We start from the raw sequence: 13,237 nt of genomic DNA, 5'->3' as shown, positions 1-13,237 counted from the left end.
CTCTGTTGTTTGCCGGTTCTGTTTGATGTTTGTTGGTTCTCTGTGATGTTGGTTCTCTGGGATGTTCTTCAGAAAGCAGAGAACATGGGGTCAGACCATGTTGGTGTCATATTCTGGAGGTTTCAGTCTCTGTGAAGAGCAACAATAGAGTCTTAATAACAGGACACCAACCTGACTGTGTTTGTTTTCTACATTTAGTCACGTGACCTCCTACCGTCATAACACACCTCATAATTGTCTTCTGATGGGGGTGGGGCCTCTGGGGCGGGTGGTACTTCATATGTTGGGGTGGGTGAGGCTTCGTATGTGGGCATGGGCTTTGGTGTCTGTGATGCAGCTTCAAGCAGTTGGTTGATCATGATGACTGGTGGCTGAAAGGCCAGAAGACAGGTTTGATGTTAGAACCACAGGAAGAAGATGCTACACCGAGATTCACCTGGACTCACCTGATTTGTGGAATGACTTAAGGCTCTGTAGCCAAACATGGCGATACGGACTGAGACAATGAGCACCAGGAAGGAGAACACAGCTAGAACACAGGAAACTCCTACAGCGGGAACCTGGAAAGAAACAATGAGACTCTAATCAAAACGTCCCCGGAGTCGACTCCTGAATGTAGTTTCTGCTGAGCCTCTGGAGGAGCTGTGAAATGACCCACTTTAAAAATCACATGTGCAGTAATTAGTTGCAGAGAAACCTAGCTGATCAAACGTGAGTGGATCCAGTAAACTAAAATGTCTTACCCAATCAATGTAATAGCTTTCCCAATCATAGCAGCAACTGTAATAACTTCCATTGAACCAGCAGCAGTTGATAGGTTCTCGATAATAGACACCACTGTGAGAAATGATGGCATTCATACAGTAGATGATGGTGGCAGCAGCTGAAATTACAGCAGCAGCAGCACTGAGGCCCAAAGCTGCTTTCACCTGCAGAGCAAACAGAGGTGAGCACACCTGAGCAGCGGGTATTTCATATGGTGATGATGAGGTACTGACCAGACGACGGCTGGACAACCTCCCAGCAGCCACTGTCACAGATCCAGCTGTGATGAACTGCAGGAAAACACAGTCAGGTGATTGCAGGTGAGCAGCTCAACACGTTCATTACAGATATTGGTGTTCGTCCACTGTCTCAGGTTGTTTTCAGAGTTTTTTGTTGTTTCTCACCCTCAAAAAATCACGCCAAATCTTTTAGTCAAAAATTTCAATGCCACGACGTGTTGTAATAAATATGAGATTTATTCATATGTGTGTATCAACCATTTCTCTGTTCAGTGTTCATTTTCAGTATCTGTATATGAACATACAGTAAAAACAGCCTCATATGTTGTTAAATTTCCACATGAAGACAACATGGAAGCAGTTCATAACTTAGCACATATAATGACAACATATAAACCCCTACGAACACCAGTTAGTCAAAAGATCTAAAAACTGGAACCTGGTCTGGTCATGCTTTCCACACATCAAATTCTACTCATGTTAGAGGTCTCAAAAGTTAGTGAAGTGTCGACCAAAGACTGTATTTTTAGAAGGAAATATGGATACATCCATATGTATACACTTACAGGAACTTTCTGGGGACAGCTCTGAAAACATGAAGTTCCCAATATTCAACCAAAATATTTTACAGAACCTAGTTTTGGGTCCCAAATAACAGATGAATGAACTTTAAGAGAAATACATCTGAAATGGTACAGCAACATATTTCCTGAATTCTCTTGGATATGTGCTTTAGAAGTTGTTTATTGTTAACGTAATGATTCATTTTTTGGGTTCTATCTTTGCTTTCTTCTTTAAAAAACTGAAACTCCTGCTCTCTAACAGTTTCTTTATTCACCACTTGAACAGACTCACCGTCAGAGCTGCCCAGACAAAGACTCCGCTGTAAATCTCCAAAGCATGGCTGTATGGAAGCTGGATGAGCCCAAAGAAGAGGACCACCAGTCCAATGAGGATCTGCACCGTCTGCTGGGGCAACAGGTAACAGGTGAGATACTTACATACATACAGTCTCAAGGCTGAGTTTTAATGAAGTGTCTCACAGTAAATGATCTGCTGTGTTTCTCACCCCAAGTGCCTGCGGTCTGCCTCCAGAGAACTGGACTTTCTCTGGACGGTTCTGCGATGCAGCAGTCGGAGCTGCTGGGATCACGTGTGTGATCACAAAGATGCCACCAGTCGCTGTAGATGAAGATACTTCCATGTCTGAGGTGATGTGAAAGAGCTGCAGCTTCATAACTGAGCTCAGAGTTACTTATTGACAAACGAACTGCTTCGTCATCCAAGTTTCTCTCTGCAGGCCTTGATGTGAAGGAGGAAATTCACCTCACTAAAACACACTTTGTTTGCTCTGGCTGCAGTTCAGCTCACCTCATCATTAACTTATTAAGTCAGATGGAAGACAGCGGACATGTGACACCAGCTGGACCCACTTGTGACAACATGGTGGAATAAGTTGTATGTTACAGACCAGAGACTCTGGGAACCTCAGAGTCTCTGTTTTTTTTTGTTTTTTTTTGCAGATGATAAGCTTCTGTTGGCTTCATCAGACCTTCAGGTTTGCAGCCACGATGAGTCAGTAGCTCCCAGCATGAGGCCATGGTTCTCTCCTGGAAACCACTGGACTGCTCCCTCTGAGTTAGAGAGAGCTGCTGCCTCAAATAAAGGAGTGTAAGTGTCTCTGGATCTGATTCCCAATGAGTTGCTCAGTTGATCTACGTTCCACCCCTCATCTGTGGTCATGAACTCTGAGTAGAGACTGAAAAATGAAATACAAGCTAAAATGAGAGATATCTGAAGGGACTTCAGAGCAGTCACTGCTTCTTCACAGGATCCAGCTGAGGAGGTTCAACATCTGATTAGGGTCCCCCTTTCTTTGGAGGTTTTCAGCTGGGAGGAGACCCAGGGATCTCTGCAGGGATCACATTTCTGGCCTGGGATCAACTCAGGGTCCTCCAGGAGGAAGGTGGAAAACTCTGCAGGGAGAGAGACGAATGGAATGACCTACTGAGTCTGCTGCCATCGAAAGAGTCTGCATCAGAACAAGAAGACCAGCACTTCCTCAGGACACCAACTACAGAGATTTATGTATTTGATCTGGTCAGGCCTCAGATCTGACTGTCCAGACCACAACCTGGACCCCACTGAAGTCACAGCTCAGCCCGCAGAAACCTGAACACAACTGTTTGGGACAGACTTGAGCAAAAATCACATCATCATTCATTTGTTTCAGTGGAAAAGAAATACAAAAATGACCAGTCCTCCTAAAATACCCATAATCCTTCACTGTACATATGCAGAAAGCTCAACAACACAAGCAAGAGTCATAAATCCCCCTTTAGTCTGGCTGAAAACTGAGACGGATTTGTTTTTATCTCCTGATTTAGCTTTTATTGTGTAATTTTATCATGAACCATTGTTTTTAATCAACTCTGTTGGACTGATTCAAATCAGAAATGTTTCAGGAAGGAAGTGTTTATTTTAGGTTTACAGGTTTAGTAGAATCAATTCTTTCTTCAGATATTAGAGGACTAAACTTTGTTAAACATTAAAGACATTCAGGAAACTGTCCACTAAAATCCCCCAAAATACCCCAGACGTCCTTCTCTCAGTTTAATGAGCAGCTCTGAACTCAGATTCCTGAACTCTTTGACGTGTTTCTGAAAAACAGTAAAAACCATCTGACACAGGAAAGGGAAACAAACCGATTTAAATGTGTTTAAACAGCACTTCTTGCTGGCTAGTCCCTGGTTTTACATGAACAGTGAATTCATTCCTGTGATTAATGATTTTTGTTCTATGAATTTTAAGCTTTAAAACCTATTCAAACATTGGCTGCTGTTTGTCTTCTGACTAACACAGTTATAAATTGCAATTTATAGCAAATTAATCTTTTTGTTTTTGTCCAGATTTTCAGCAGATTTTCAGGAACCTTTGACTTTTAGTTCTGTCCACATATTTGCTAATGTTGTTGAGCAGCTTTATGATTCAGTTTCTCAGTATTTTTTTTTTTTTTTAAACAATGCAACAGATGACTTTACAGCTTGTTTTCTTTTATTGGGACACACAACCACAAAAAAACACAAAGCAACAAGATTAACACAATAAAACAAGAAATGAAATGACTCAATGAATGAAGCCTGAATCATTCATAGAGTCACACAGTGTACATGCCAGTTTTATTTATTTAGAATTCTATTATATTTTACACAGTAACACAGTAAAGTTGATTAAAAAAGTGACAGCGTTCTGATCACTGAAGAATTAAATCAACGTAAAGCTTTATTTATGTGCTAAAAGTATTGAGATCCATTACTCAAGAAAAGTAGCAATAAAGTTCTCCATTACAAGTTCAACTCCCCAAAATGTTAATGTTTATTTATTTATTTTTAAAAACAGAATAATAAATGTACTTAAAGAGCCAAAACGTCAAAGTTTTTATTACGAAAGAGTTTTATATTAATGAAATACATTGTCTGAATATTATGACTGATCCATTATTACATAATTCTAACTTTGTCAAAGTAAATGAAGCATTTAAAACATCTTATATATTTTTTTGTTTAATTTGCAACATTATATTTAATAAACTGAACATGTATCAGTAAAGTAGCTAGTTAGTAAACTTTGAAATAAATACAACTGTAGAAGAGTACAAGAATGAAGTAGAAAGACACAAAACTACTCAAGTAAAGTAACTAACATGTGTGCTTATTAAGGTACTTGAGTAAATACACCCGATTACTGTCCAAACTGAGTATTCTCACTCAGTGAGGAGAGGGTGGAGTCAGTGAGAATGATGAGATCAGATTATTGTGGTGTCATACTGTGGAGGCTTCATCTCCTGTAAACAAAAACAACACACCATGAAGTACAACAGAACCTGACAGGGGTATGTGTTGTCAGATGACCGCAATAACACACCTCATAGGCACTGTCTGTAGGGGGTGGGGCTTGTGTGGTGGGTGGGGCTTCACTTGTGGGTGGGACTTCGTATGTGGGTGGGGCTTCTGTCCTCTGCGGTAATTGGTTGGTTATGATGATTGGCTCCTGACAAAAAACAAAGGACAATAATGTCTGTAGGTGTTAAAATCTCTCCTGTACTCCACTGATGTTTCAGGTGTGACTCACCTGAGGTGTGGCCTGATGGGAGCCTCTGCAGGTGAACAGGATGGTGCTGATGGAGACGAGAAACTCCAAGACACACAGTCCGCAGAAAACAGCTGAAATCCGACCTTGACTCTGAGAGAGAGAGAATGGTAGGTTGTGGTAAGAAGCGTGCTGACTCACCTGTTCAGGTGTTCTCTGTAAGTGAGCTGCCTTCTTGTTTGAGCAGCAGGATTCTGGACTGTGATCTGCTTACCTCCTGAGCACTAATCCCGCCATATTGAAAAAAGCCATAAACATCCAGAGAGTAAATGACAGTAGCAGCTCCTGATGCAAAAACGGCAATAAGGTTGGTGCTCCGAGCAGCGTTTACCTGCAAACAAAGGCCAGTTAGAGCACCTACAAACCATGAGTTACTGTAATGTGCACCTGCCTCAGACAAACACCTGAGCAGCAGGTGTTAAGTATACTGATGACTTACTGACCAGAGAGCGATTCATCAATCTCCCAGCAGCCACCGTCACAGATCCAGCTGTGACAAACTGAAAGAGAACAGAACCCACTGAGTGAAGACTAGAAACTGCACATGACAGACTAGAAACAAAAGATCAGAAACTACCAGTTAGAGACTAGAAACTAAAGACCAGAAACCACTGAGTGAAGACCAGAGAGTCTAGTTGAGGAAATATCCATTTGGGAAGAGATTAATTAGAGATTACAATCCAAAAACTAAAGATTACAGACTTGAGACCAGAAACCAGCCTCAAGAGTTTAGAGACTTGAGGTTAGAGAACCACATGTCACAGACTAGAGACTTGAGACCAAAAACTCAAGATTTGAAACTGAATACAAGGACCTGAGATTAGAAATGAGAGTCCAAAGTTCAGAACTCACAGATTATGTTCTGTATCGAATTAGCTACAAGACAACTCCCACATTTCTCATATATTCTGATATTTGAGCTGACACAGTGATCTGATTACAGTTGCAGACTGATTTGTTGTCTGTTAACTCACACCCAAAGGTCCCCAGACGAAGGCGCCGCTAACAATCCCCAAAGTGTCAGGAGATGAAAGCATGGTGAGCTCGAAGAGGAAGATCACGAGGCCGATCATGATCTGCACCGTCTACAGTAAAACCGTGAATTACAATACAAGCTATACAATACAAGTAATACAGCTCAGAAACAACAGTTTAAACGGTCTCACAGTAAATAGTCTGCTGTACTTCTCACCCCAAGTGCCTCCAGTTGGCCTCTAGAGAACTGGATTTTCTCCAGACAGTTCTGCGGTGCAGCAGTCGGAGGTGCTGGGATCACATGTGTGACCCCAGCAGTCGAAGGTGCTGGGATCACATGTGTGACCCCAGCAGTCGGAGGTGCTGGGATCACATGTGTGACCCCAGCAGTCGAAGGTGCTGGGATCACATGTGTGACCCCAGCAGTTGGAGGTGTTGGGATCACATGTGTGACCACGAAGATGCCACCAGTCGCTGCAGATGAAGATGCTGCCATGTCTGAAGTGATGTGAAAGAGCTGTTGCTTCATAACTAAGCTCAGAGTTACTTATTGACCCAGATTCTGGAAGCTCCGGAATTAAGGCTGATATCTGTTATCAGACTCAGGAAGTTCCCAGAAAAATAAACTCACACTCTATCTTTTCCTGGTTCAGCTTTAAACTTGTTGGCAGCATCCCGTGTACAATATGTGACGAAAATGTCATACAAATGTTTACATTTGTGTATGCATGAGTATGACATATTCTACTTTCAACGACATAGTATACAATGATGTTGTTGTAGTTATCACATTTACAACAGGAGTCTATACTAAGACATCGCACAGTATAGCATGTTGTTGATAATGCCATTTGCCTTCATAGCGTAGTATTAAGTCTTGGTAGTATTGTCATTGAGCATTTCATGAGACGTCATCAAAACATCAAAGACTAGTTTGTCATCGTCGTAGTGTGGTCTTTTGATGAAAATGTCACCAAAATCATAACAAAGTCTGTCCTTGATAATTCCATTAGAGCATCATAATATAGCACTAAAAATGTCATAGTATAGCATGTTTATGAAATTGTGATTTTTTAAAAAAGCCACAGTATAACACGTTGATGAAAATGTCATAAAATACAGTACAGCATGTTGATGAAAATGTAAAAAAATATGTAGTAGGAAAGCATGATGATAAAAATGTCAGCCAGATGTGACAGTATGTCATTAAAAATATATATTCAATGACATAGCATACTGTGACGTTTGTATGACAATTATAACAACATGCTTTACTATGACATTTTAAAAAAATGTTCATCGACATGCTATGCTTCAGCGTTTTTAATCACAATTTCATGACATGTTCATTGACATGTTATAATAGGCCGTTTTAATGATATTTTTCAATTACATACTCTACTTTGTAGTTGTGGTGACATCTCCAATGATAGCCATTAACATAATAAAGTCTGGACTGCATTTCAAACAACATGTTACACTCTGACATTTGAATCATATCTTCATCGATTTGCTTTACACTAAGTTTTCTGACACTTTCAGTGACATACTGTGCTTTGCTGTTTTTATGACATTTTAATCAACATTTTGTAAGACATTTATTTTAATGACATGTTTAGTGACCTGGTGGTGAATATTTAGTGTTGCTATATGGGAAAATATGCTAAGATGCTAAATTATTCCATCATGCAATATATTTTTTTTTTGAAGATAATCATTTCTTTTTCTTTTTTTTAGCAGCAGCTGTTGTAAACTATCTCCAGGGTTTGAAAAATGTTTAACACAAATTTTATCCCTGTCCAATGAAAATAAGCACCTAATGAAGCTGAGAAAAAACTACAGACATGACATAAATTCAGAACTAAAAAAAAAATTAGAGCAGAGTTTAAATTTTTTTTAAAAAAGGCCTGCGCAGAATTTTTCACATGAATTTTGTAAACAACATCCCTGACACGAGGCTCAGTGAGTCGGTCTTAAATGGGATCACCTGCTGTGAGGACGTTCTTACCTGATGACATCCAGGTTCTTCTTGTAGTTCATGTTGAATTCATATTGTCTCTCTGTGCCTCTGTCTTCCACAGCTAGAAAGAATATCAAAATTTTATTATGTCAGAATGGCAATATTAAAAATTGGTTTTCCTCTGAGCAAATGATTGAATTTAGTGTGTGAAATGTGAAAATGAAGCATCCTGTTTGAGTCTCTATCCTCAGTATGTTGGGCTTAGTATATTTTCATTACTGTTTCTTTTATCTCACACCACCAGAACATGTTTGGTCTTCTTATTTTGTCACTTCTGGTTGGAGCTTCGTTTCTTTGTGTCTTCCTTTGTGTGAAATGACAACAAACAGTAGTTTACATGTGAAATGTGATAAATACAAGATTATTAGGAACCTCAATTCTGAAGATACAAAGTATGAAATTTAAAGTATATTGGAGCAAACGCCAACAGTCTGAGAGTTCAGTGAACATTTGTGAATTTCTCATATCCATCCATTCAACCATTTTCTTCCGTTTATCTGGCGGTGGATCATTCCAGATGTTCCCCTCACTGGCAGCGGGGTAGTTGATGAGCACAGTCATAAAACTTGGGCTGCATACCAGTAGGGGTCTGGAAAAGTCTTACACTCTTACATCAGAATCAGAATTAGAATCAGAATCAGCTTTAATGGCCAAGTATGTACACAACATACAAGGAGTTTGGTTTCGGCTGTTGGTGTCGCCATAGGAATTTGCAGGAATAATAGAAAGAGGAAAATAAAAAAATTAATTAGATTTAAAAAAAAAAAAAAAATAAAGTAAAATAACTACAGAAAGAAAGGAATAAAATAAAATACAATAAATAATAATAAAAACAAAACAAGATAAGACAAATATATACAAGAATTTACACATCTGAGCAGAAAATGTATATATACATTGTGACAATTTACATGTACACAGGTCAAAGAACAATTTTTCCAATCTCTGTTTGGTGTGTTTATAACTGTACTGATCTCAATAAGAAGGCTTTGTATCACCTATCTAAAAATCACATCTGTAGGTGGTATGAGGACCACGATAACATTTTACAAAAATTTTCACGCTTCGGTCATGGATCCACAGTGCCATCTAGCAACAGTAAGTGGCCGGTGAGGTCGAGACTACATCACCATTACCACTCATGTTGCCGCTCATTAAATGCATTAATGTTTAATCACAGGTATAATCAGTCATGTAGGAATCAATGCTTCACCCCAGGTGTTATGTTTCCACATGCTGACATACATCTAACACTTTACATCACATTCTGATTTTTGCTGCATAGTCGATGTTATATCTCATGAGGTATATGTACGTCACTGTTCTTTCATTTCATGTTCATGGGTCATGGTGAGAGATGGATATAGTGCATTTTCTTAATTTAAGTTAAGAAATGCAGTCTTCTCTCCTCTTGATAACAAGAAGAGGAGGGTTAAGTTACCAAAAGTTGCGGCAAACTCCTCTCCACGCCTTCCATACATTCTTTTTCTGTTTTTGCTAATACCAAATGTGGCCAAAAGCACAATTAGAGCCACTGTTAATAGTAAAATCATATTTTCATCAACCCTGACAAGCGTTCACGTGTATTATAATTGTGGAATAGCTAATAAACCTTTCTTATTTAGACCAGTTCACGGTTTTGTGTATTTTTTGTGTGGGAACTGAGGTCAGTTTAATCAGAATTTATGACTTTCAGGTAACAGACTGATCAAATAGTTTCAAATAAAGTCTCTTTGAGATTTCATTTAAAATAATTCCTCAGTAAACTGAGGTGTTGCCCCTAAATTAACGAGTGCAAAAGTTCTTACCTCTAACATAAAAAAGAAACTTTTGAGAACAGTTTCAGTGAGCATGTTGCCTACTTTGTACAAAACTCAGACCTCCTTGCATGTATTCTACTTATTGAAGCAGTGTTTAGATGACACTCAGCTGGATTCAATCAACTTATTGGAGGCTTGTTCAGCTAAATCATCCTGCAACTGTTGTTAACCTGATTGAAAATATTGCTGCATGGATGCTTTCCTGTGCAGAAAATATGTCTTTACTTGTTAAACTTTAAGAAAGTGACAGCAACATAAAAATAATACTGACCTGAGGTGGCTGATTTGGGAGATCCTATGTGGTATTATATGTAGTTATTATAGTAAAAATACAGACACTGTAGTATGTATTAACTATCAAATTCTAGCAAGACAACAAATGAGGTACTTATAATAAATTCTGGAGGTCAGAGTGGATGAACCCCGTTACACAGTCACATACTGTCAATCAGAGGCCAGACAATCATTACCCTCAGTATTTAGCCCCTCCTATTACCAGAGTCTTTGTGACACTTTTATTTTCTGTATGTTGTCATGAATAAGGGACCGACCAACACCTGCACCGATCACCTGAGAACGGTCAGCTGCCCGTTCTCCTGCAGGTGGACTCAGACTTTAGTTTAACACTTTTCCAGTTTTTAGTGTGAATCTGTGGCAGTCACCTGCATGGAGGAAGCAACGGTTTCATCACTCAACAGCATAGCTGGCTTTCTGTTGGTTGGAGACTTTTGACAGCGTTGTTAAGCAGTAATTTGAGAGCAGAGGTTTGTTGAGTGCACAGACAGCAGTCTGAGATGCATCAAATCAGGTAAAGGGTTAGCTCGTAAAAGGGTTAGTTCAGATTATTTAAAGTGCACTTAAATGAGGTACAGATCCATTAATTAGTTTAGGACCAGCAGAGAAGTTAAACAACATCCTGCTGTGGACAGATTTAGCAACAAAATGTGTTTTAGTCACCTGAAAACATCAATATCAGTCTCAGCTGACACAACATTCAGAATATTTTCACCTTGCTGTGAAGCCTTTCTGGCAGAGAACTGAAGCTGTCGTGTTTCTGTCCTCGAAGACTTCACTGACCAAAACATTGATTTTACGTCGTAGAACAGGGGAGTTGCTAAATGACTACTGCATTGATCAGTTACTTTGTGTTATTGTGTGACTTTATTGTTTTAACACTTCAGTTCAGATCTAAATTAAGAGTCTTCAGTCATTTGCAGCAGTTTTATTGTGGCAGCAGCAAAAAAAAAAACTCCAACAGTTACAGTCGACTGGTCACAGTGTGTTTACAGTCACGTTTCCACGGTGACGTGACAGGTCCTGTTCAGGTGTGTCCTGGTTTTGGCTGGGTTTACCACACAGGTAAACCCAGCTGGTCTAACAGAAGACATGTTATAGTGAATGAGAGATGTCGTCCTCAGTGTGTCACTACAGGTGAGTTCAACCTGGGAAGAGTAAAACACTTCATACTGCTGCTGCAGCCGAATGCTGTGTGATGCTGTTGAAGCTGTTAGTGTGTGTTGATGCTCTGCTGCTGGCAGCGACTGATCAGTGTGGTGACGAGTTTCTGCAGAACCTCCGCCCTCATCTTACTGATCTCCAGAACCTCCTCGTGGTTCACCTTCTCCTCCCGACTGTAGTCCAGAGACACCTGATGCACAACACACTCACATCATCATACAGCCTGATCAGCTCTGTCACACTGCAATCACTCTGCAGTCACACTGAAATTAAACTGCAATTAAACTGCAGTCATGCTGCCCTGGATTTACTAACTGACCTTGTTGGTGATCAGGGACAGACCGAGAACTCTGAGTCCACAGTGTTTGGCCACCGTCACTTCAGGTACTGTACTCATACCTGAGAAGAACCAGGAGAACAGAGAGTGAAGCAGAATTAAAGAGAACATTAATGCAAGCCTTCATCACTTCTCATTGCATCAAACTTTATCAGGTCAACCTGAGGTCAGGTGTCACTGAAATGAAGCACTAAATTATATTTTCTGTCTTTCCATCCACGTCTGTCTCTCCACTTGTCTGTCTGTTGGTCTGTCCACCTGTCTGTCCACCTGTCTGTCCACCTGTCTGTCCACCTGTCTTACCCACTGAGTCGCAGCCCAGGATCAGCAGCATTCGGGCCTCAGCAATGGTCTCGAAGTTCGGTCCGCTCACCATGCAGTAAACTCCTTCTCTGATGAAGTCGCTGCAGCCGAGCTCAGACCCAACCTCCAAGGCCAAACCTCTGAGAACTTTACTGTAAGCGTCAGACATGCAGGGGAACCGGATACCAAACCTGAAACAGACAGACAGGTGTGTTGCTGCACAGTGCCAATAAAGCCAATTTAAAATGAAGGCAGGGAATCATTTGTTTCCTCTGTCCTCTTTAAGCTTTTTAGATGAAATGTAACACTTTCACTTTAAAAAGCACATCACAACACTGAGAAAAGCAACAGAAGGTAAAACTTTTAGAAGGACCAAGTTAAAGTAACACAACCACATGGTAGTCTTCTGTTTTTACTCCTCTTGTTTCATTTGGTCTCTCTGAACATTAATGGTGGAGAGGCATAAAAGGGCCTTCAATCATTGATGCTGTTACTCAAAAACAGACTGATGTTCTGTTTTTAGAAGAGACTCAGTCAAACTTGACGTGGACAGGGACTTTATGAAGGGAGTTTCATTTTCCCTCACTGTTCTGTTTGGAGCAACTGCCGCCATTTTGTCTGTTACTGTGGGGCTTAAAGGTCGGCTGCTGTTTGTCAGAGATGGAGAGCAGAGAGACCTTATGTTTGGTTTATTGCTGAACTACAGAGTGGTGAAAGAAGCCTGTCAGTCACCCCAGCAGTCTTCACAACCTCTCTCCTGGACAGGTGAGACAGGCAACAAATCTGCTTAAAGGTTTTGAACCTGAAGGAGTCAATGTGGACTGAGTTCCACATATTTAACGTACAAACCATGGAAACAGCAGAGCTCCTGTGAAGGCTTGAACATTAAAATTAAAATTCAACTTTATTATCATTGCACAGCATTGACAATAAAGTCAATGAATACAATGAAATGCAGTTATTGATTAGGAAGCTGGGCAAGGTGGAGCGGTGGTTCGCATTGTTGCCTCACAGCGAGAAGGTCGCTGGTTTGTGTCCCGGTGAGGACACCGGGATTTTTCTGTGTGGAGTTTGCATGTTCTCCCCGTGCAGCGTGGGTTCTCTCCAGGTTCTCCAGCTTCCTTCCACAGTCCAGAAACATGTTGAGGTTATTTGATGATTCCAAATTGTC

The 13,237-nt window shown here is 40.3% G+C and overlaps 2 protein-coding genes across 2 annotated transcripts in view; both read right to left on the bottom strand.

The window, feature by feature from the left end:
- Positions 1-90: 90 nt before the first annotated feature.
- On the bottom strand, positions 91-6,624 carry LOC103369601 (membrane-spanning 4-domains subfamily A member 15-like). Its single transcript, XM_008298351.1, has 8 exons — positions 6,597-6,624; positions 2,074-2,186; positions 1,860-1,970; positions 999-1,055; positions 744-929; positions 447-560; positions 228-371; positions 91-129 (listed from the first exon to the last, which is right to left on the bottom strand). Exons 1-8 carry the CDS (start codon positions 6,622-6,624, stop codon positions 91-93), a joined length of 792 nt encoding a protein of 263 aa, XP_008296573.1.
- Positions 6,625-11,174: 4,550 nt separating this feature from the next.
- Positions 11,175-13,237, bottom strand: part of pnp4b (purine nucleoside phosphorylase 4b) — a 5,102-nt gene continuing 3,039 nt past the window's right edge. Inside the window, exons 5-7 of the mRNA XM_008298332.1 lie at positions 12,067-12,257; positions 11,746-11,825; positions 11,175-11,616 (exon numbers count right to left, since the gene is read on the bottom strand). Of these exons, the coding sequence (XP_008296554.1) occupies positions 11,476-11,616; positions 11,746-11,825; positions 12,067-12,257 (412 nt within the window). The 3' untranslated portion in view covers positions 11,175-11,475. The remainder of the gene's footprint in view (positions 11,617-11,745; positions 11,826-12,066; positions 12,258-13,237) is intronic.

This window comes from Stegastes partitus, unplaced genomic scaffold (assembly GCF_000690725.1).
Source record: "Stegastes partitus isolate 25-593 unplaced genomic scaffold, Stegastes_partitus-1.0.2 Scaffold1307, whole genome shotgun sequence".
Classification (NCBI taxonomy): domain Eukaryota; kingdom Metazoa; phylum Chordata; class Actinopteri; family Pomacentridae; genus Stegastes; species Stegastes partitus.
Note: the sequence above shows the minus strand (reverse complement) of the source record. Positions and strands in the feature narration are given on the sequence as shown.